The sequence below is a fragment of the Myotis yumanensis genome, unplaced genomic scaffold (genome assembly GCF_028538775.1).
Source record: "Myotis yumanensis isolate MYYU_CA2020_CCGP unplaced genomic scaffold, mMyoYum1.0.hap1 SCAF_6, whole genome shotgun sequence".
Taxonomy (NCBI): domain Eukaryota; kingdom Metazoa; phylum Chordata; class Mammalia; order Chiroptera; family Vespertilionidae; genus Myotis; species Myotis yumanensis.
In genome coordinates this window covers 16,666,839-16,691,705 of record NW_027223757.1, presented here as the reverse complement: position 1 = coordinate 16,691,705, position 24,867 = coordinate 16,666,839, and the positions used below count along the sequence as shown (strand labels likewise).

At 44.2% G+C, this 24,867-nt stretch overlaps 1 protein-coding gene and 1 non-coding gene across 8 annotated transcripts in view; one reads left to right on the top strand and one right to left on the bottom strand.

Annotated features, from left to right (window-relative positions):
• Positions 1-24,867, bottom strand: part of NCOA7 (nuclear receptor coactivator 7) — a 120,478-nt gene that overhangs the window by 47,590 nt on the left and 48,021 nt on the right. For all 7 annotated transcript variants that reach the window (XM_070417633.1, XM_070417631.1, XM_070417632.1 and 4 more), the window contains one exon: positions 13,509-13,729. In XM_070417633.1, coding sequence (XP_070273734.1) covers positions 13,509-13,729 — 221 coding nt within the window. The remainder of the gene's footprint in view (positions 1-13,508; positions 13,730-24,867) is intronic.
• On the top strand, positions 3,502-3,611 carry LOC139013318 (U6 spliceosomal RNA). Its single transcript, XR_011471980.1, has one exon. It is a non-coding gene; the product is annotated as a U6 spliceosomal RNA (small nuclear RNA).

Genomic DNA, 24,867 nt, shown 5'->3' with positions numbered 1-24,867 from the left:
CGGTCAGGTTGAAACGGCCCCCGTGAGGTAGGGACGACCCCGGTGAGGTTGAAACAGCCCCCGTGAGGTAGGGACGACCCCAGTCAGGTCGAAACGGCCCCGGCGTGGTAGGGACAACCCCGGTCAGGTTGAAACGGCCCCGGTGTGGTAGGGACAACCCCGGTGAGGTTGAAACGGCCCCCGTGAGGTAGGGACGACCCCAGTCAGGTCGAAACGGCCCCGGTGTGGTAGGGACGACCCCGGTGAGGTTGAAACAGCCCCCGTGAGGTAGGGACGACCCCAGTCAGGTCGAAACGGCCCCGGCGTGGTAGGGACGACCCCGGTGAGGTTGAAACAGCCCCCGTGAGGTAGGGACGACCCCAGTCAGGTCGAAACGGCCCCGGCGTGGTAGGGACAACCCCGGTCAGGTTGAAACGGCCCCCGTGAGGTAGGGACGACCCCGGTGAGGTTGAAACGGCCCCCGTGAGGTAGGGACGACCCCGGTGAGGTTGAAACAGCCCCCGTGAGGTAGGGACGACCCCAGTCAGGTCGAAACGGCCCCGGCGTGGTAGGGACAACCCCGGTCAGGTTGAAACGGCCCCCGTGAGGTAGGGACGACCCCGGTGAGGTTGAAACGGCCCCCGTGAGGTAGGGACGACCCCGGTGAGGTTGAAACAGCCCCCGTGAGGTAGGGACGACCCCAGTCAGGTCGAAACGGCCCCGGCGTAGTAGGGACAACCCCGGTCAGGTTGAAACGGCCCCCGTGAGGTAGGGACGACCCCAGTCAGGTCGAAACGGCCCCGGTGTGGTAGGGACGGCTCCGGTCAGGTTGAAACAGCCCCGGTGTGGTAGGGACAACCCCGGTGAGGTTGAAACGGCCCCCGTGAGGTAGGGACAACCCCAGTCAGGTCGAATCGGCCCCGGCGTGGTAGGGACAACCCCGGTCAGGTTGAAACGGCCCCCGTGAGGTAGGGACGACCCCGGTGAGGTTGAAACAGCCCCCGTGAGGTAGGGACGACCCCAGTCAGGTCGAAACGGCCCCGGCGTGGTAGGGACAACCCCGGTCAGGTTGAAACGGCCCCCGTGAGGTAGGGACGACCCCAGTCAGGTCGAAACGGCCCCGGTGTGGTAGGGACAACCCCGGTCAGGTTGAAACAGCCCCGGTGTGGTAGGGACAACCCCGGTCAGGTTGAAACAGCCCCGGTGTGGTAGGGACAACCCCGGTGAGGTCGAAACGGCCCCCGTGAGGTAGGGACGACCCCAGTCAGGTCGAAACGGCCCCGGCGTGGTAGGGACAACCCCGGTCAGGTTGAAACGGCCCCCGTGAGGTAGGGACGACCCCGGTGAGGTTGAAACGGCCCTGGTGAGGCTCAGACGGCCCTGGTGAGGTTGAGACTACTCCAGTGAGGTTGGGACAAATAAAGGGGACCGGTATGGACTGATGAACAGGTGTAGATGCAGAAGCAGAGCAACATTGAACGGAATGTTAAACTACAATGGGGAGCCTGGGGAGGGTTGGGGGGGGGATTAAGAGACCAACTGAAGGACTTATATGCATGCATATAAGATTAACCAATGGACACAAGACACGGGGCGGGGGGGGCGGGGGGTGGGGGCCGGGGGAATGTCGTGGGGGGGAGAAAGGAGACATGTGTGATACTCTTTGTAATACTTTAAGAAATGGAAATTATTAAAAAAAAAAAAAAAAAAAATAAAGTAATCGTTTGAATGATAATGTCTAATGGTGAAGTTAGCGTAAAACTAGTACAGTCATGGTAATGTATACTGATCTATAAGTACAGCCCTTTTAGAAAGTGACTTGTCAACATGCAACAATAGCCATAAAAAGGTCCATTCTTTGACATCCCTTCCCTTACGAACTTATCCTAAGGAAAAATTCAAAAGAAGAAAAATGCTGTATGTAACAGTGTATGCAACCCTTCAGTCTGAAGGAAGAATGTTTTATATGTTACTCATTAATTGTATTATTTGTCTTACAACTGGAAACCTACTTTTGCAATATTATTACTAATCATGAAAACTTGGAAAGACCTATCTGTCCAATAATATATTAAGTTGAATCATAGATTTTGCTGTTTTTATAGATCAGAAGTGGCCAACCTATCAGCTTAATCAACCTCAATGTTATGCTTAAATACGTCCAGATATTGAAAACCAGAGAGACATATAGCAATGGATAAAAATTTAAGTGAAAAAAAAAAATGAAATAAAAGTAATGGAACTTCCCCTCCACCCCAAAAAAAGAAACAAACAAAATAAAACTTTAAAAAAAAAAAGTAATGGAACCCTAAGGGCTGTGTATAGAAAGCAATTTACCACAAGAATGAAAACAGAATGGCTTCATGATGTCACTTCCATGGGTGCAGTAGCTCATTAATTACCAAACTGCAGCCTGAATTAGGCCCTAGTAAGGCCCACCCAGCTTTACAGAAGAAAGATGACAGGGTGTGCGGTGGGAGAGATACCCACAGGCGCTGCACAAGCTCCACCCCAGTCCCTTCGTTCCTACTTCTGTGGAAGACAAGTGCCTGAGAGCAATGCCAGCAAAGCTCTTAAGGCTTCTGAGCATAATATCTTCCATTCCACTAAACGACAACAAAGAAGCTAATCTAATGTGAGGCGAGGCTAAACCATAAGTACTTAAACTGTAGTGGAGTTGAGAGCAAAAACACAATAAACATAATGGAAACAGTTTGGAAACCCCAAGCATGAAGAGGAAATCCCTGCCATTCACTGGAGGCTCACTGCCATAGCAGGGCAAGGCAACAACTGGCAGGATGTACTCCAGGTAACCACCTGTTCCTCAATGGTCTCTTTAGAAATGAAGGACTACTCTAAACTCTCCTAAAGCATACCTGTATAAACTAAGATGACTCCTTATTTTAGAAACCAAAAGCAAATACTAAAAGTGAAACACTAACCAATATAAATACAAGAATTCCTACTATCGTGATTTATAGTCAACTTTGTTCTAGAATCTCTAGTCAAAGCAACAGATAAAGAAGTTTACAATAGCCCTAGCTGGTTTGGCGTCAGCCTACGGAATAGAGTCCCAGGTTCGATTCCAGTTAAGGGTGTGTACCTTGGTGGCAGGCTCCTCCCCTGCCAGGGCCCTGGTCAGGGCTCCAGCAGGAGGCAACCAGTCAATGTGTTTCTCTCACATTGACATTTCTCTCTCCATCTTTCCCTTTCTTTTCCACTCTCTCTAAAAATCAATGTAAAAATATCCTCAGGTGAGGATTTTTAAAAAATGATAATAAAAATAAGTAAATAAGTAAAGGCTATATTTTAAAAAGAAGAAGAAAAAAGAAGTTTTAAATAATGAAATGAAAATTTGATTATTAGCAGGTGAACTGTCTATCTGAAGAACCAATATCATAAAAAATACAGAAATAACATCGTTCAGTAAGATGGCTATATATAACAATCTTCTACACTAATGATAATAATGTATTTGAAAGAGTCTCAGGTATGGTGTTATCAAACTAGAAAATATCTAGGGTGCCCACTTCAGCAGCACATATATACTAAAGTTGAAACAATACAGAAAAGATTAGCATGGCCCTTGTGCAAGGATGACATGCACACACACAAAAAAGGAAAATATCTAGGAATAAATATACCAAGATAATGGCAAGATACATACAAAGAAAATTTTAAAGATTTACTGAAGTATATAAATGGAAGCCTGAATAAAAGGAGGTACATATAATGTTCCTAAATAGGACATTTCATTTTTTATAAATATTCCACTTTCTCTTCAAATAATGTTTAAATTAAAAGCAATTTAAATCCAAATGATTAAAAACATTTGGAAAAGGGAAATAGGCCAAACTGGTAACCAGCTTTATCTAGAAACATAAATATATAAAAGTATCCACAATTATTTTTAAAAGAGAAATGAGGGTAGGAACACTGTGTGGACGTTAAAACACAAGCTAGAGGCATAGCAATTAAAACACTGTGGTAAAATAACTAAATAGCAGAACTGAAGAAATGTAGTGTAAAGTAAAAATGCCTTAATAAACCAGTCAGAAAAGGCTGGCGTTTCCCATAAATGTCATGTAGCTTCATGTTAGAGGGGAGACTCTGGCATCAGACAGACTAAGTGAGGAGTCCTGGGCTGCCCCTGGCTCACTGAGTGACGTTGGACAGGAAAATTTCCTTTTTCAAGAACAGTTTCCCAGTGTGCAAAATGGGGATGCCAACCGGACTCCCAAAGAGATACTGTACGGATTACATAAGGCAATTCTTTTCAAGTAGGGCACTCTGCAATGTGAGAACTAAGGGCTCAAGAAACCTTAAGAATTATTATTAAATCATGTTGGGTAAACATTGTTAAGATCTGGAGGAAAATCTAGATCACTCTCAAATCAGCACAGATGGATACAAAATTTAATAGTAAAAAATAGAGTCATCAATGTCTTTGAAGAAAATATTGGACTTGTATTTCCTTAAAGAAATACCATCTTCTTTATTGGTGAGGCACATATCTCAAATTACTGGTCTGACTCTGCAATTAAAATGTTCAATGTTAGCCCAGCCGGTGTGGCTCAATGGTTGAGCATCGGCCTATGAACCAGGAGGTCACAGTTCGATTCCCAATCAGGGCACATGCCCAGGTTGCAGGCTCGATCTCCAGCAGGGGGCATGCAGGAGGCAGCAGATCAATGATTCTCTCTCATCATTGATGTTTCTATCTCTCCCTCTCCCTTTCTCTCTGAAATCAATAAAAATATATTTTTAAAATATCCAATGGTATTATTTAGCATTTTAAGGGTAACTTCTGGAATATTGGAATCATAAAATGTTATAATAGAATTTTTTAAATATTCTTTTTATTTGATTTTGAGACAATTCTGTTTGGAAGAGATTTTTTTAAAAAATAACATATATAAATATATATAGTTTTAATCCTCACTCAAGGAGTGAGGATCTTTTTTCCACTGATTTTTATTTTTATTATTTTTATATGTTTTTATTGATTTCAGAGAGGAAGGAAGAGGGAGAGATAGAAACATCAGTGATAAGAGAGAATCATTGATCTGTCGCCTCCTGCCCACCCCTACTGGGGATCCAGTCCACAACCCAGGGATGTGTCTTGATCAGGAATCACACCATGACCTCCTGGTTCATAGGCTGATGCTCAACCACTGAATTACACCAGCCAGCTCCACTGATTTTTAGAGAGTGGAAGGGAGGGAGGAGGGGAAGAGACAGGAGAGAGCGAAATATGGATGTGAGAGAGACCCATCAATTGGTTTCCTCCTGCACATGCCCAAAATGGGGCTGGGGATTGAACCTGCAACCCAGGTACATGTCCTTGGCCGGGAATTGAACCCATGACCTCCCAGTGCACAGACCAATGCTCTTACCACTGAACAACACCCAACCAGGGTTTTAAGTGTGTCATGAGGAGCCTTCCTCCCCTGAGTGTGGAGAGGGCAGGGATGTGGAGAAGAATTAATGCTGTACTCTATATGAACTCCATGTTTTATCATCTGTTGACACAAAAGGAATGCAGCAAATTGTCCTTCCTTCAAGCATATCATAGGCGACATAGTAACTAAAATGAGTCACACTGAAGTAATATCTATATTTGAGAAGGGCAGGGAGTTGTCTCTCATTGGTTGCTTTACCTCAGAGCTTAGTAATGCCCTCAGCTCTGAGCAAGCCCTCCAGCATTTGTGAAATAAATGAACTCTTCTCACTCTGTATTTGAGGAAACCGATGATCTTAGCTGTTCTGTGAGCCTCTGACTTATCCTATATAATAAAAGCCTAATATGCTAAGTGTCCGACAGTTTGACCAGTCACTATGATGTGCACTGACCACCAGGGGGCAAATGCTTTGACCACTAGGTTAGCTTGCTGCTGGGGTCTGTCCAATAAGGACCGGGCGAGATGGGCCGGACACACCCTGGAGCCCTCCTGTGGTCCCTCCCTGGCCCCGATTATGCACTGGTGGGGTCCCTCAGCCTGGCCTGCGCCCTCTTGCAATCCAGGACCCTTTGGGGGATGTCGAAGAGCCGGTTTTGGCCCATCCCCACTGGCCCGGCCAAGGGACCCCACTGGTGCATGAATCCATGCACCGGGCCTCTAGTTTTAGTATAAAACCAGTGAGAGCTTTCAATGTAACAACATCTATGACCAGGTCAAATAGTTAAGCCTAGAGATAAATGTCAACCTTATCATCATTTAAATCATAGCTCAGGGGAAATGAAACACCATGCATAGTCATCTTTTTTTCCCTAAGAAACAACAATGTTCCTGGGGCAGACACTAACATTTTATCTAATGTTTGCCTTCTTTTTCTCTCCCAGTTGACTCCGGGAAAGCATGATGTACAAGGTTCCCCTGGGGCTGTGGTGCCAGAGTGGGGCTTGCTGACCAACAGTGACACCTCTCTCAATCACTGGGCTTCTAGGTTTTTCATTTGTAAAATAGGCTACTACTTCCCCACTGTGCATCACGGTGAGTAGTCAATTAAATAATGAAACAGTGCAAGGAGCCCACAGGAGATGCTCATCCAAAATAGGATCTTTCTCTTCTTCCTCAGGCCTGACATTGCTTCTCCTTTTTCCTGCTCTCTCTCCCAGTCTCACAGCTCATTCAAAATGCCTTCTTTGCTCCTTTGCAGGTAAGACTTCTTTTTTTTTTTTTTTTTTTTTACCACTTATCCATGACCTGTAAACATTTGCCACAGTTTATCAAAGTGCTGAATTTCCCCCTTAATGCAGTCTAACTGTGATGTGAACTCTTTTGATTTGTAAACTCATGTATGAGCTTCAGCTCATGAAAGCATTCTTCTTATATTATGTTTGACTGCTGCTTCCATTCCCATTGTTTTGACCTGTTCACCAAGAACACCTCTGATTGTAGACTCTTCATTCAAGCCCCCATATCTGTCATCTTCTCCCTTATCAACTGCATTCCTTCTGCAACATTCCTGTACATTTTGGGGGGACTCACCAGATTTGTCCTAGTTACCACCTAGGTTTTCATAGAATGACTTCACTTAAACATTACTCTGACTTCCTAGATGGCCCCTAGAAGCATAAGCCTAATTATTTCTATCCTATTAATTTCAATTTATTTTATACCCAAGTCCCTCAAGTCTTTAGATTCTATTTGATTAAACTATATATTAATACCTGGCCAGTATGGCTCATAGGGTGTCGATCTATGAACCAGGAGGTCATAGTTCTATTCCCAGTCAGGGCACATGCCCAGATTGCAGGCTCAATCCCCAATGGGGGACGTGCAGGAGGCAGCTGATCAATGATTCTCTCTCATCACTGATGTTTCTATCTCTTTCTCCCTTTCTCTCTGAAATCAATGAGAATATATTTATATATATCTATATCTATCTACTAGAGGCCTGGTGCATGACATTCATATACTGGGGGTAGGGGGGTGTCCCTCAGCCCAGCCTGCGCCCTCTTGCAGTACGGGACCCCTTGCGGGGGGTTCTTAGCGCTGCCGCGGAGGCAGGAGAGGCTTCTGCCACCACCGCTGTGCTCACCAGCTGTGAGTCCGGCTTCTGGCTGAGCAGCACTCCCCCTGTGGGAGTGCACTGACCACCCAGGGGCAGCTCCTGCATTGAGCATCTGTCCCCTGGCGGTCAGTGCACATCATTACGACTGGTCGTTCCACTGTTAGGTGGATTTGCATATTAGCCTTTTATTATATAGGATATGTCTATATATCTATACATCTATATATACATATATATGTATATATCCTATATAATAAAAGCCCAGTGGCTGAACGTCAGAATGACCAGAACGACTGGTTGACCAATCGCTATGGTGCGCACTGACCACCAGGGGGCAGACGCTCAGTGCAAGAGCTTCTCCCTGGTGGTCAGTGCACTCCCACAGCGGAAGCATTGCTTGGTTGACTGGGATGAGTGGCTGCAGTGGGAGCAGCCGCTCAGAGGGCGGGTCCACAGTAGCTCAGCTGACCGTGATGAGCAGCAGGCCTATCCCCACAGGTCACGCACCCTCCACCAGTGCACCAATCCCATGCACCGGGCCTCTAGTATATATATACTAGTAAAGTGCATTCTTGCTATTCTCTTTCCATGAGTCCATTTTAATTCTGTATTCTGTGATTAGAGGTCTAAAGTACCAGAATAATCATTATTTTTTAATAGAAGAACAGTGCTATTATATGTCTGTGGCTTTGTTATAGAACAGTGAAAAGCTAGGAAAATTTCAGAGCAAGTGGAATAGGGAAACTGAGACAAGAAGATCAAACAAGGCCAAACAGTGTGGGCAATTTGCAGCCAGCTGGTAAACTGCAAGCCCTTTATCTTCCCCAACCAAGGACACTTGAGAGCAAATGGCTAATACCCCTCTCCTAACTAATAAAAAAAATATGCAGGAAGGAGGGGAAAGGAAAAGGGAAGAGAGAAGGATTCTCAATGCAACCAAAGAATACACAGCATAAATCACCTTGGAGCAGCTAAAGACAACAGAAAGGGGGTGGGGGGTGGGGCAAAAAAAAGGACAGTTTTATTTTCTTTTACTCCCTAAACAGAAAGCCAGCAATCTCAAGGCTTGGCAAGATAAAATTGCCAGGTGCTTCTCATGAATTCTAGGAAGGCCACAACAAAGTAAAAGGGACCTTGAGAATTAATCTGTACCAAAATATTCAGCAGAAGAATTCTGAAACCAATAGACAGAAGGGTATCTAACTCCTCAAACCCCCACCACACTCACTTCCTTGGCACTAACCGGGAAAACCCATATGCACTCTGGCTGGATGGAAGAGATTTGCTTACCTTGCTTCTTTAATAAATGTGCTTGGTTTAACTGCTTTAATAAATTAGCTTTATCACAACGTAATTAGGGTTATTCATTTAAATTAATTCCTATGAAAACCAAGAACCGGGGAGGGGACAGCCCTCTCCCTCCAATTCAGGGGACTGGCCTATAACACCTTTTCTGGGGCCTCTGGGTTGCCTGCAACAGCTTGACCTGCTTATATGTTTGGGAATTAATTTATCAAGATAACAAAGCTTTGGCTTTCTGAACTTGCTACGTGAAACAAAGAAAATGATAGGAAGTTGCAATTTTGTGATTTATAATAAATCCATATTTGGTCTTCATCCACAATTTCTGACTCACAGCTCCCAAAACCTTTGGAATTTCCTAAGTGTTGAAAGTAAAGCTGCCTTTTGTCATGTTAATGACGTGACCTTTAGAAAGTACCTAGAGATGGTAGCCAATGGAACCAATCCCTGTGTAGAGGGTTGAACTTCCAAGTCCCAACTCCTGATTTCCAGGGAGGGGAAAGGAGTGAGAGATTGAATCAATCCCCAATGGCCAATGATTTAGTCAATCATGACCCTCCATAAACACCAAGAGGTTGGGGTTCAGAGAGCTTCCAGGCTGGGAGTACTTGGAAATGGGAGAGTGATGGCTTGGAGAGGGCATGGAAGCTCTGTGTACCTTGCCCTATGCATCACTTCCACCTGGCTGTTCTTTTTTTTTTTTTTTTTTAATAAACCAGTGACCTAGTAACATGTTTCTCTGAGTTCTATGAACTATTTCAGCAAATTAACTGAACTCCAAGGAGGTGGGGTGGGAACCTCTGATTTATAGCTAGTTGGTCACAAATTTTTAGAATTGGCACCATCTATAATAAAGTATAATATGCTAATCAGACCAGACATCCTTCCGGAAAAAGCTGGGGCTGTGAGGGAAACCTGGGTCCCGGGTGCCAGAGGGAAGCCGGTGCCGGCAGCCGGGGGAAAGAAGGCCTACTCTTGCACGAATTTCGTGCATCAGGTCTCTAGTTTTGTTATAAAAGGCAATTCTAGTGACACCATCTTTCCGTAACATTTTATCAGTATTTTAACTGTTCTATTCTTCAAAGTGTCAGGAAGTAGCAATGATTTGTTTTCCAAGGCTTACATGAGGCACAGATAAACCTAATTTAAAAAGTAAAAATATTACTGTTAGACTGCCGCAGAGCAAGGATGATGGATGAGTCAGGTACAGAAGCTCACCAGGGCAGAAAGCCCCGGTTGCCTAGCAAGGGTCAAAACTGGGAAAACAAGAACTTGACCCCCAGGGTAACCTCTCCTCCCCTAGCATATCCCTGGTCATGCAGTTTGAACCCTGGATCTTTCGTATCCCTGGTTAGGCGGTTTAGACCTCCTGACCTTTTCTTCCCTAAAGATAACATCTAGGCTTCAGTTGTATTTCAGCGCCAGAAAAGCAGCAAAACCAGACAAGTGACGCTATGGCTGTCTCCGGACCAGCTGCATTGACTAATGACCCCCTGTCCTGGCACCGACCAATCAGTGAGACCACGACCCTGAAAGAGCACAGCTGGGAAGCTGATGAATATTCTATTAAGTCCCTCCCCTGAGACCTGACCTAAGATATCCACCTGCAAGAAAGAGATAAATATGCTCTGGACAAAGGACCCAGTGAGTGCTCTCCCTCCTAGGAGCACGCCCTTGCCATTCCCAATGGGCACTTATCCCCCAACCTCTAAGGGACCCCATGAGACTTGCAACCAGGGGAGCGATGGGCAGCAGCAGCTCATCCTGGGCTAACCTGTCCCCTTTTCTCTGTGTAGCCCTTCCCTTTGGATATCCCATTCCCCACCCCCTTCCCTTAAATAAATTCAATTTTTCTTTATCCACAGTCTGAGATGGCTATTTAGTCTGCCTGGGTGCACCATCCATGTGAACCTTTCAATTATTTGGTCAAAGTATGCTTCCATTTATTATCTTCTTTTCCTCCTTCCTGAGTTTTCTAGTTTGAAAATTCTTAACTGTTCTCTTACTCTCTCACACACTATATTAATAACCAAATACTGCTGCTTCTAAGAGCAAAATCTCTCTTCAGGGTGCCTATCTTACCTGACCCAGTCTCCCACCGCCTGGTCAGCTCACTTCCACCATTACCCTGAGATGTGTCATCTCAAAACAAAGAGTTGATGGAGTTCCCCCAAGAAATAAAGTCCAAATCCTTAATGTGGCAGATAAGACCCTCCCATTTTAGTGACTTCTTCTCAGACTAGAGCCACTGAAAGCAGTGACCAGGAACTGGGATCACCATTCACTTGCAGCCTCACGCTCCACCTAGTGGCACAGGACCACATCCTGGGATAGGGTTCTAGGGAACATGCAGGTCAGGCCTGTGAGAGCAAACAAACCTGCCAAGATGGGTTTGTCAGCTAGAGTCAGATATGAACAGAACAGGAAGCCTGGAATTCAAAGGCCCACCTAGTAGTTTCCTCTAAGCACTGGATTCTCCTATGGAAATGCCCAGCCTCCAAGCACTGTTACCATGGCCATTCCCGAGAACAGATGAAAACTACGATGGCATCTCTCCTTACTGCTACCAAATAAAATCACAGACTAATTCTGACCCAACTATCGTATTGAATATATTGTCCGGATCTATATCCCTCCAGAATTTTCATCGAAACTCAAATCAAAAAGAGTATTCATTCATCTACAGATTAATTGACCCACTCACTCATGCACATTTAAAGATCACCTATGATGCCTTAGTGGTTCTCAACCTTCCTAATGCCGCGACCCTTTAATACAGTTCCTCATGTTGTGGTGACCCCCAATTTCATTGTTACAAATTGAACATAATTAAAGCATAGTGATTAATCACAAAAACAATATGTAATTATATATGTGTTTTCCGATGGTCTTAGGCGACCCCTGTGAAAGGTTCGACCCCCAAAGGGGTCTTGACCCACAGGTTGAGAACCACTGCCTTAGATACTGCACAAAGCAAAAAGTACAGGGTCCGAGTCATGGCTGCCTCTAAATAGGGAAGCAGATAAATAAATCCACAGAAGGGAAGTCTAACCTGAACAGGAGCAGGGAGGACTTTCTGGAAGAAATGATGACTGAGCTGATTTTGTGAAGTCAAGTGGAGTTAGTTGGGGAGGGTGAAGGATACTGTTTCAGACTCAGAGTTACACATGCAACAGAAGGCACCGCATTGAAAAGCTATCTAATGCAGCATCCACAGTCAGACTAGTATCATCACTAAAATGAAAACTCAGTGGGTAGGACTATCAGCCTCCTTCAGAAAAACCCTACAGAGCTAGATGTCTCCACTTTGCCTCTTAAGCAACAGCATTTAAAGTAAGGATGGAAAAGGATCATACAGGGCGAGCAAAAGTAGGTTAACAGTTGTAAGTACTCAAAACACAGTTTGTTCTTTTACTGTTTTTATTAGTTGTTGCATTAACAACTATAAACCTACTTTTGTCCACCCCTGTATTTTAAACTGCACAATTATAAACACCACAAATGTCCAATGTATAAATCATACGTAAATGAAGATGTAAAATGAAATTTTCCTTAATCCTCTTCCTCTTTTGGAAATAAGGGATAATATTCAACACTTTAAATTTTAAGAGGAAGTTTACTGATCACACAGAAGTGTCTTTCAGTAGGTTGGCAGTTATAGTTTTCTATAAAGTCCTGAAAGGCTTGGGATGAAAAGCATCCTCTAAGCTGTGTAATATGTACATGATATAATCTCACATTAGCCGACTGGAATGCTGGAAAACACACGCTTTCTGCTATAGACGCTCATCTGCCTCTGTTGGAGCGATGACAGCACAGCCTCACTTACTACCAACCCAATGGCGGCCCATTTTATCTTTGATGAGCACCATTAGAAAGTTGTATTACGCATGGAGACAAGATCCGTCTCCTGGTCACGTTGGCATTAACCATGACCCCACTTTGAGGCCCTTTGGAATAAGTCTCTGCTCTAAGACCATGTTTCCCATACTGTACTGCAACAGGCTCTCAGAGACCCCCGTCTTCTCTCCATCTAGCAACCTTGAGTACTGCCATTTGTAGACCACATAGGTTTGGACTCAGGGTTCTCTTTCTTTGCATTCTCTTTTAAACATACTCCAGGCCTGCAAGCAACAGGAGCAGTAGGTGTGAGATGGATGATCCAAGTAAAGCAGGATTATCACTTTCATCATGCTGGATATGCCACTTTTCCTAATGCAGTTTCAGATGCAATGGCTATTCCAAGAAACTGTTGAACACTGTGATTCCCCTTAACTAAAACTCCCAATTTTCTTCTTTAAACTGACAGATGCTAGGCCATGTCTCTATCTATTTTCTGTTGCTTAGCTGATGCCAAAGGTGCACCCATTTCTACCAACACTTTTATGGCTATTTTTCATATTCTGTGATTATTATGAAAAATATTTCTCATACAGGGGAAGTGACCATTCATTTGACAAATATTTATCAGCACACACTATCTGCTAGGCACTGAGCTAGATGATGGGAACACAAAGTTGAAGGAGACACAGAAACGTTATTTCATCCTCATCCCTTTACAAAAGGTTACGAATAGAAAGCAAGGGCCATTAGCACATAGTAGCTGTTCAACAAACTGTTACTATTATTATAATCACTTACAAATTAGTCTTAAAAATTACTACATATTTTTAAAATGAAAATTCCGCAATATTGCCACCAATACTCACCAGTACTATAATACCTCTTTAGTTCTGTACGTCTGAGCTCTTTCAACTGATTATTTTTTCTCTTTTTTTTCTCATCAGTGATATATCCCTCTTCCACAGCAATGTTGCACTTGTCTTGCTCTAAAATGGCTGTATTAACATCTTCTTTCCCAGTATGAGTTCTTGTAGCCAATGTTGAGGCTGTCTCTGCATTTTGTTTGGCTTGTTTTTTCTTTTTCAATCTAGGAAAAAAGAAGTGGAAAAACATTGGAGAATGATTTGTTAGGAGGAATTATATTAATTTCATGTGGTTGGGATTTGAGAAACTAATTGATATAGAAAACATTTATGTAATTGTTAACTACATATTCCGGTTATATTTTTCCATTCCTAAACACTTAAAAATTCTTACAGAGAGACTCGTGGCCTTTTCTCAATTTTATACCCTTAATACTAATGTCTCAGAAAATGAATGGAAAGTGCTCTAGACCTGAGAAAAAACTAGATTATTCTATAGGCTATGGTGAGTATTTTTTGTCAAGACATACAATTACCCAAATATATTGCCACATTTGCAGTGTTACATTTCTAAAGTGTTTCTGGTTTTCAATGGGCTGATAGGCAAGCACATCTATTAAAAAAAAAACACCTTTATAATCGGCTCACACGCCGAGTATAAAGATTTGGAAGGGTCAAGCAGGTTTAGGGCTAATAATTCTTTTCCTTGATACCTATGATAGTGTAATGAAGAAAGAGCTGTATTACCTGAGATAGAAAATGCATACTGACAATATGGAGTTATCATTATGATCACTAATAGCTGATACATTAGTTAGCATATTTGATGTTTTCAATTCCGCGCTCCTGAGTCACAGAGGTATGACTCAGGCAGTCAGCTGACTCTTACACATGTCTATTTCCTGTGCTCTCCTGAGCATCCGTACCATTTGATGTTGGACATGGATAAGGAAATGTTTGGGGAGAAAAACAACTGTAGGATAAAACAGGAATTAAGGTTTGATTTCATGCTGCTTTGCTCTGTGATATTGGACAAATCCATTTAACAGTCTGGAGAGGCCCCCCGATGAGAACTAAGCATGGTAAGGTATATAACAAATTCAGCTTTTGAGATAAAGGTCTCATATTCTAACAAAATATTTCAACTAGGCTGTTATTCATGGAACACTGAGCAGCTAAGTCCTTATACTTTCACTGGCTAATAAATGAAATTATAACCTAGAAGAAAGGAAAGCTGGGGGAAAAATCATGGATGAATATATTTCCCACCTTTAATTTAGCTATCTTTTTATGTTTACTTCTTTTAAAAAAACAAAACCATAAATCAAACAAAATTGGAGAATCGTAAAAAGGAACTACATTCAGTGAACACATTTTATTTTCTATCCTCGGATTTTAAACTGTTCTTTCTCTGGTAAAACAGTAGATGGGTCTTTGCAAAATCGAGTCATATATCACTCCTAATAAAACAATTTCTCTCTCATCAAGATTTCCGTATGAGTTGAAGTCACTTAGATATACAGATCAAAGATCAGCTCTTTGCTTAGGAGCTAAGCAGAACTGATTTCTGTATCCAAAAGGATGTACTAATCTTGTTCTGATACACTGGCTTATCAAAACAAGCTGACTAGTCAATAATATTGTAATTACTATGTATGGTGCCAGGTGGGTACTGGAAATATTGGGGGGAATACTTCGTAAAGTATATGATTATCTAACCACTATGCTTTACACCTGAAGCTAACACAAAATAATATTGAATGTAACTGTATCTGAAAATAAAATTTTTTTTAAATGCTCGAGATGAACCTTACTGCCCACTTCCAAAAATTATTCCTTCTAGGAGAGGAAAGAGACATCAAAAATTAGTTCCATGTGGCCTGAGATATATTGCTTTTTAATCTTCTGAATTTTTCCACTTTACGTTGACTTAAATGTCCTCATTTCACTGTCCTCACTCATATCTAGGGCATATATTTTGATGATCAGCAGCACTGTTTCAGGACATTTCATTAGGGACTGGTTTTCACACTTGGAAATAAGAAAATGAAACACATTGTGTTATTCATTTTCTCCCTTTTCCACACAGACGGCTATTGCCAATGCATATAGCCAAACATCATTATTTCATGGGGAAAAAAATGCTAGAGAACAGCAATACCAAACTTGTTTAACAGAAAATAGAGTATAATTTAATACTTAAAAAAATAATTCTTTATTGTTGAAAGTATTATATACGTCCCCTTTTTTCCCCAGTGACCCCCTCCAGCTCACCCCCATCCCAGGCTATGCGTTAATACCTCACTAATTTTACAATCAGCTACATCTTTTTGGACTAGAGAGTACTTGATGGGGCAGGGAGGGAACAGGGTGGGCACTAGTAATTTCACAGCTATTCTAAATCATGTCTGTTCTAAGATTATACGTTGACCTGGTCACTGGGCCCAGATGCTGAGCCCTCCGGGAGTTTGCCTCCGGAATGCTGTCCTTTTTCCAATTCCAGGAACAGGATGGCTGTTGTGACATCGTCCTTGAAGATCCTGGGAAAGATGCACTGAGCACATACCCTCTTCCCCTCCCCGCTGCATTCCTCAGCTGCACGTAGCCTCCTTCCCCCTTACTCCTTATATTCGGGCGACTGGCAGGAGATGTTAGAGCAGTTTTTCAAGGTATCATACCTGCTGCTCTCTCCGATGGCCGGCAAACTGAATAAATGAACATAAAAGACTCAACCCTGCCTCTGCTTATCGGCCCAGTAGGGACAGCTAGTCCCTGGACTCCCTTTAGTGTCCAGTTTCAAAATCCGCAGGGACTGCGAGCAGGACGTTTTCTTGGGTAAGTAGCAGAGGATCCACTGGCTGCCGGCCCAGGGGTTCGTGGGCTAAAACCAAGGCTTTTCCTTTATTCTCCGCGCTGCCAGGAATTTTCCACCTTCAGCTCAACCCCCTGTGTTTTCAGGGGAGGCATCTGTTGCCTCCCAGCTGGATTGAGCCTGATCAGCTCCTGGTTGCAAGCGGCTTCCATGGTCCTTGCCTGGTCTCTGCACCCGACGGGCTCCGGGTGGTCATAGAGACACAGCTGTTGGTTTCTTCTTGAGCCTGAATGGCTCCAGGTTACAGGGCACCCTGTCTGGCTGTACAGACAAAAGGGAAAGCCTTCGTCTGTCTGTGTGTGTAGTGTAATTACTGTATAGAGAAATATTTTGTTATTTGTTGATGTCTTTTCTTTACTGTTTGTTTGGTTGAATTTGCTTGGCAAATGGGTGCAGTGGTTCAGTCCCAAAGGCAGCCCACTAGGACCAATCCTGACAGAATGGGCTACCTATGCATATCCACCTATGACACAAAGGAAAATGGTATTTTACTGGAATATGCTTGGCCTATGCATAATTTAGATTCTGGAGAGAGGTGGCCGTTGAATGGGTCTTTGAATTATTATACCATATTACAACTGGAATTGTTTTGTCAAAGATCAGAAAGTCGCCCTAACCGGTTTGGCTCAGTGGATAGAGCGTTGGCCTGCAGACGCAAGGGTCCCAGGTTCGATTCTGGTCAAGGGCATATACCTTGGTTGCGGGCACATCCCCAGCAGGGAGTGTGCAGGAGGCAGCTGATCGATGTTTCTCTCTCATCGATGTTTCTAACTCTGTATCCTTCTCCCTTCCTCTCTGTAAAAAATTCAATAAAATATATATTAAAAAAAAAAGATCAGTCAAGTGGGGAGAGATGCCATATGTAAAGGCCTTTATGTCACTGCGTAATTCTGATTCTGATGAAAATGAAAAGGGACTAAGTTAATATTTTGGAGAGAGGATGTGGTATTGGTAGTACCGGAAACTAAGGATCAGGAATGGAAGGATAGGGGATGAGCTGCCTTGCGGTCTACTATTAAGGCACCCTCTCCGAGTCCTCCAAGAACCTAAGAGCTTCCCCCCTACCCTGGACTCTTAGGGAAAACAGTCTTGAGACGGTTGCCCCATCTCCCTCGAGGACGAAGCAAGGCACTCAATTTGGAGAGGATAAAGCTACCTCCTGAAAGGGCAATTTCCACTTTGCCATCAGGAGCGACTGAAGCTGGACAACCCACAAGACTCGGCTGGGCCCACACCCCTTCTCTACCTTGAATTTGCTTCATTGGAAGAATTCCAATCCCTCTTATCAGGAAGATCCCACCAAAGTTACGAACCCGACAGTTTCTACTTTGCTACGCATAATCCCAGTTGGGCTGATATCCAGGCTCTGTTAACGTCCTTTTAACTGGGAATAAGAGGGGATAGTTTATGACAGAGCTAGAGAGGAAGCACGCCGGCTCCGTCAGAAGATCCGGCCCATGCTCCAGAGCTGGCAGGAGCTATCCCATTAGTCAAACCCAACTGGGATCCTAATGACAGGGGGTTGCCTGGCTCAAGCATCATCGGAGATGCATTATAGGAGGGTTCAGGGAAGGGGTCCCCAAACAGAAGAGCTTGAATATGGTACAAGCAGGCCAACAAAAATGGACGAGGGTCCTTCTGCTCTTCAGGAAGGACTCTATCAGGCCTACTGGAAATAGAGACACAGACCCCCTCCCTCCCCAACCAAAGAACGTTTGCATTGTAAACTGGGCTTTTATTAGCCAAAGTGCTCCAGATACCAGGAAAAAGCTACAGAAAGCTGAAGGGGCATTTGGGGATGAATCCTTCTCAACTAGTTGACATTGCCTTTTAAGTCTATTATAACAAGGAAAGTAAAAAGGCCCAGATGGCTGGAAACCAAAGGCCCAAGGCCGGAGGGCCAACAGGAAAGGGGGAAAAAAGAAGAAACCCCTTAGGCCCAGATCAATGTGCAAACTACAAGGGTAAAGGCCGCTGGAAGAAGAATGCCCCAAAAAGCAAGGAGGCCCAGAGGACCAACAGGAAAGGGCAAAAGTGCTCACTGTGATGTTAAACACGGGAATGGACTCTGAGAAGGTCAGACAGGCCCAGAGGCTCCACGGCTTCAGCTGTTGATCTCTATCCTCTCCCAGGTGCCTCGGGCAAAACAGGGTGGGGGTGGGGGGGGGGGACGACAAAAAGGAGATTCTCTGATACAGGAGACACCTATTCTGTCCTCATGCCCCTCTAACTAAACTTTCATCTCAAACAGTGGCTTTGACTGGAATCTCTGGAACAACAAGCCTTTTTGAACCTGTTAGAATGTGCCACTGGCGATACAAGTCTAACCCATACATTTCTGTGCATCCCCAAGTGCCCCATCCCTCTTCTAAGGCAGGACCAATCACCTTTCTCCCGGATGAGCAATAGCTCCATCTACAGGTCCCACAGGAGCATGTCCGGCAATGTCTTATACGGGATCAAGGAAAGCCCGAACCTGCCCCAGTGCCAGCTGAACTAGAGACCCAGGCACAACCATTCGAATGGGTTCAGGAGAACTGGGGAGGGCAAAACGGGCTTTACCAGTCAAGATGGACTGGAAACCAGGGACAAAGATTCCCCACAAAAAGCAACACCCTTGAAGGAGGTACCTGAGGGGATTCGGTCACTTATTCAGAAATTTCTTAAATTTGGTTTGATTTGACCATCACTCCCCATACAACATCCCTGTGTTGCCAGTAAAGAAACCTTAAAACAGAGGAGTACCGGTTTGTCCAGGACTTAGGGGCCACAAAAAATGAAATTCCCCAGGACATACATCCCACTGTACCCAACCCTTTTACTTTGATTAATGGGATACCTGGGGACAGGGAATGGTTAAAGATGCTTTCTTCTGTGTGCTGGTTAACCCAGACTCAACCACCTTTTGCCTCTGAATGGCAAGACCCAGAGACTCTGGTCAAGACTCAGTACTGCTGGACAGTCCTCCCCTAGGCTTAAAGCCTAGGGCTTTAAGAATTCCCCCACTGTTTTCTAGGAAACGCTAAGCCAGGACCTGGATGAGCTACAGCTTCGGAAAGGCACACTGTTACAGTATGTGGGCCCTCCTCATCAGTGGACCCATGCATGAGGACTGTTTGAAGAATACCATTGATGCCCTCAATCACTTAGCAGACTGTGGCTATAAAGTTTCAGCTTCAAAAGCCCAGATTTGCACACAAGCTGTTAAGTTTCTGGGATTCCTCCTGGAACCTGGGAAAAGGAGTTTAATAGGGGACCACCGGGAAACAATTATTCAAATACAGTCCCCTAAAACAAAGATACAATTGAGAGAATTTGGGGGAATGGCTGGGTACTGTCATATTGGGATTCCCAACTTTGGACTCTGGGTTAGGCTCTGGAAGGGCCAGAGGACAGCCCCCTCGAATGAAACACGGAATGTGAATGGACCTTTGAGACCTTGAAGGCCTGACTGGCAGTGGCATCTGCTCTGGGACTCCCAAATATGTTGAAGCTTTTCCAGCTATATGAGCATGAAAGGAAAGGAGTTGGAATTGGGGTCCTCACTCAAACTCTTGGGGGCCACCCCATGCCAGTTGCTTACTTGTCTGTGAAATTGGACCATACTGTTCAAGGTTGGCCAACATGCTTAAGATCGGTAGTGGCTACCTGTGAGCACCTACAAGAAGCAGAAAAATTCTCTCTTGGTCAACCAATTACTACCTTGTGCCTCACCAAGTTCTTAGTCTACTGGAACAGCGAGGAAATTGCTGGCTGACAGCAGGAAGGATGGGAAGATACCAGGTGGTACTCCTACTAGACAGTCCCAATGTCTCTCTCAAAACCGTAAGTACTCTTACTCCTGCCACACTGCTCCCTACCCTGACAGGACCACTCTGCCTCATGACTGATCATGGACGAGGTGTATTCCAGCAGGTCAGATCTCCAGGACTACCCACTAGAAGGGGCTGATTGGACTTTATTCAAGATAGGAGGAGCTATGTAGATCAGGGGGAGGGAAGTGGGGATACGCAGTGGTCACGCTGGACAAAACAACTGAGGCTAAGGCACTGGCTCCAGGAACTTCAGCACAGAAAGCTGAATTCATTGCTTTTACTAGGGCACTAGAATAATCTAAAGGAAAACGTGTAAACATGTACGCTGACTCTAAATATGCCTTCGTAATCCTGAATATGCATGGTACTATGTGAAGAGAGAGGGGGCTGTTAACGGCCAACAAAAAGGACATGAAACATGCGCCGGAAATTTTGGACGTGGTACAAGCCATTCTCGGCCCTACCCAAGTGGCGGTAATACACTGCCCTGGACAGAAAGAGAAAACAGAGAAGCAAAAGGAAATTGGCAAAGGAAGCCCATTTACTAGTCAAGACTGAACTGAAAATGGCAAAGGAAGCAGCAAAAGGAGAATATTTACTACCACTAATACCCGCATTAGATTTATTCAAGTTTCAATCAGAATATTCAATTTCAGATCAGAAAAGAGCCGAGAAATGGAAGTTCGAGGAAATTAATGATGACTGGAAAATCAATGAACCAGGGATTATTCTTCCGCCTGAACGGTTAAGAGAAGCATATGTCCTGAAGCATAGTCATGAGGCAACCGATTATGGAAGAGATACCTTGTCTGCCTATATCAAACCCTGGGTCACAGATCCAGGAATTGCTCAGGCAATTTGTCCAGTCACAGGCAGGTGCCTCCCATGCCAGACAAATAATCTCAAGGCAGATCCCCAGCAAAGGAAGGAAGGCGGCAGCACCACAGCAGTCCCTTGGAGGACTGGCAGAGAGACTTTACCTGGATGCCAAAGCCTGGGGGTTGACGATACTTACTTGTTCCTATTGGCACATTTTCAGGATGGGCCAAAGCCCTTCTGGAGGAGATTATTCCTCAATGTGGACTCCCTAACAGCCTGCCAAGTGATAATGGACCTGCCCTTGTTTCTGAAATTACACAGAAGGTCTGTAAATTCCTCGGTTTAACTTGTAAATTACATACTGCACGGAGACCACAGGCCTCAGGAAGAGTTGAGAAAATGAACCATACCTTCAAGAAAAATACAGCTGTGTCAAGAATCTCACCTACACTGGGGTCAGGTGTTTGCCAATTGCCCTGCTCAGGATGCGAGTAGCTCCCTGAAGCAGGATTGGCTTAAGTCAAGTCCCTACGAAATAATATACGGGTGACCCTTTCAGGTCACTATAGCAACAGGAGGTGTATATATAGATCACGATATGAAGGTTAAAAATAAAAGTTATGTCCAACATCTTGTTCAAACATTAACTATAATTGATGATTTGGCATCTTTGGGTCTTTTTGTCTTAGGTCCACTGCAGCCCTTTGAAGCAAGAGGCAAAGTCTTACTCAAGACATGGAAAACTGGATGACCAGAAGGTCCACTGGAAGAGAGAGAGACCAGGCCATGGGTTGTCCTCCTCACCACCCCAGCTGCTTTGAAGCCGGCAGGAATAAAAGCCGAGATCCATCACACCAGCATCAACAGGGCACCAGAGGAAGAGTGGACCGTGAAAGCCAACGAGGACCTAAAAGTTGTCCTCCAAAGACAGCCCTTGTCCTAATCCTGGTTTTGCTTCTTACCATCCCAGCATCAGGAGAGATAATCCCTTTGAAGAGAGATGAGAATATCTGGGTCTATTTGGCAAGGAATGTGCTTAATGTCTCTGACTTTTGCCTTTCGGGTGGAATTTCTGAAAAACAGACTTTCGCATCGGGCCTAATCGGAATTGGGACACCGATTGCTAATATAAAAAATTATACTCATTTTAGGCATTTTAGGAAAGAGATAACCTATTGGGACCTTTATGCGGTAGGACCAAGTGTCCAACAAAAAGACAAGGACATGTTTTCTCTGAAGATTGCAGCAGTGGTCCCCAGCGGTGAATGTCTCTATTTCACTGGCTGTACTAGGTACTGTCTCTCCTTGTTTCATGATTACAATATGAGCTGTTCTGATAACTCATCTATCTCTTACGGAAGTGGACATACCAGGTTGCCAGCCAGTTGGTTTCTCATATGTGGTCTCACTGTTTACACCTACATCCCCGCTAACAGCACAGGGGGGCCGTGCTCTTTAGGGCGACTGACTGTTCTTATGCCTCAGAAACACCCCGTCACCCAAGCTGAACAATACCTGTCGATGACCCTGCCTACGGCCTGCAATGACAACCTTCATTTGTGGAGCCCGGCTGAATATGTTTCTTTCACCGTTTTTGTCATGTCGGTCATGGTAACTTCTCCCCAAGCAGAAAAAGGTCGGCTGGCTTGCAGCATCGTCAAGGCGCTCAACACCACCGCCAGGGCTGTCAGCGCCGAAAACCTAGAACTGGGTCAGGTTGGGGAGGCGGTTCTAGAACACCGAGCGGCACTTGATTACATACTATTACGACATCATCGTGGATGCGATCACTTCCAAGGATTATGTTGTTTTAACCTTTCTGACAGTTCTCAGCTGACAGAACATAACACTCAGCAAGTCAACGAGACCATCCCCAAGACAAAGCCATGTGAGGGCTTTTTCGGGACTGACCTAATCGTTCTTATTTTCCTTCCTTTATTTTTTGCAGCTTCTTGTTGCTTTCTATATTTTTTCCACTTCAGGTCCCGCATGCACTGTATTTCCTCACTGCGATCTCTGAGGCGAAGGAGAAAACTCTTCAACAGGGACAGAGATTTCATCTGACACTAATCTCACAGATATAAAATGGCAATCCTGACAGTGGGGAAGTGATAGGGCAGGGAGGGAACAGAGTGGGCCACTAGCAATTTCACGCGTATTCAAAATCTTGTCTGTTCTTTTCAAGATTAAAAGAGGGTTCACTTTGACCTGGTCCCTGAGCCCAGATGCTGACCCCTTCGGGAGTTTGCCTCAGGAATGTCTTGTGCTCTCCAATTCTGGGAACAGGATGGCTATCGTGGCACTGTATTTAGAAGGTCCTGGGAGAGATGCCCTAAGCACATACCCTCCTCGGCCTCCCTTGCTGCCTTCCTCAGCTGCAGGGAGCCTTCTTTCCTCCCTACTTACTAGTATATTCCACCAACTGGCAGATGTTAGAGCAGTTTTTCAAGGTATCATACCTGCTGCTCTCTACAATGGCCGGCAAATCGAATAAATAAACGCACGTAAAAGATTCAACCTTGTCTCTGCTTATTGGCCCAGTCGTGACAGGTAGCCCTGGGACCCCCTTTCGTGTCTGGTTTCACACTCATGAGATTTTGTTTCTCTGGAGGTTATCAGCATGACTGGAACATTCTGATCCTGTAACTGGACATCAGAGGTGAGTTCCAGAAGCCCACTATAAAATCTTTCCTTCAAAGCATGGAAATACACTTTTAACACCTCTGCCAAGAGGGAAAGGCTGCCAGTCTGATGAATGTGGTATAGTTAATGCTCCTCAAACATTCCATTTTAGGCTTTTTTCTTTGGGGCCTTCTCTTTTTTCTCAGGTTAGTATCTGTCATGCTAAGGCATTCTCACAATAGGGTTTTGTTATCACTAAATGAAGGTACACTGAAAACAAAAGGTGTACAAGAAAATAAACTCCCCTATTTCACCTAAGCAATTGTAATAATCCCAAATGTACACTTATTAATATTGTGGACTAAAAAATACTTGGTAAATCATCTTAAACAGATGAGTGATTGAAAATAATGTGACATATTTCACGTTTGACTGCTGTGAATATAAGTTTAAAAAAATCTTCGTTATGCTGCCATTATCTTTCTTTAGAAGAGATCACAATTACATAAAACAAGTGTTTATTATTTGACTCCTTCCCACTGTTATAACTAGACCCTGTCAGTTCTCTTTCCTGCATCTCTCCTTTCAAATGCACTCTCTCTTCTTGAGCTCTGCTTCCATCAAATCATTTCAGGCATTCATCATCTCTCAAACTGGACTGTTTCTTACAATATAATTTATTATGCTTTGTTTTATTACAAATGTAATGCATGTTAATACTATAAAAGTTTGAAAATGTAGAAGAATAAAAAGAATAAAACAAATCAAATAAAAGGCTAAGACTAAGAAGCAAGTACTCTTTTGAGGAGGTCATATAAAAGCTATAAGATAGGTCTGGCCCATGTGGCTCAGTGGTTGAGCATCGATCACGGAGGTCACAGGTTCGATTCCCGGTCAGGGCACATGCTTGGGTTGTGGGTTCAATCCCCAGTGTGGGGCATGAAGGAGGCAGCCAATCAATGATTCTCTCTCATCGTTGATGTTTCTATCTCTCTCTCCCTCTCTCTTCCTCTCTGAAATCAATAAAAATGTATATTTTTGAAAGAGCCAGAAGATAGGGTAACTAAACTATTCGGACCTTCCCTCAAAGGCAGAAGAATGAGGCAGCAATGGCTCATCATGATTCTGAGCATCTTAACTGTCCCTTCCCATAAAGGACTACTAAAGGGCTGATTCTTGGCTTTTTCACATAAACATTGTGTGCACTTGTAGGACACGTGCATACCTCATTTTT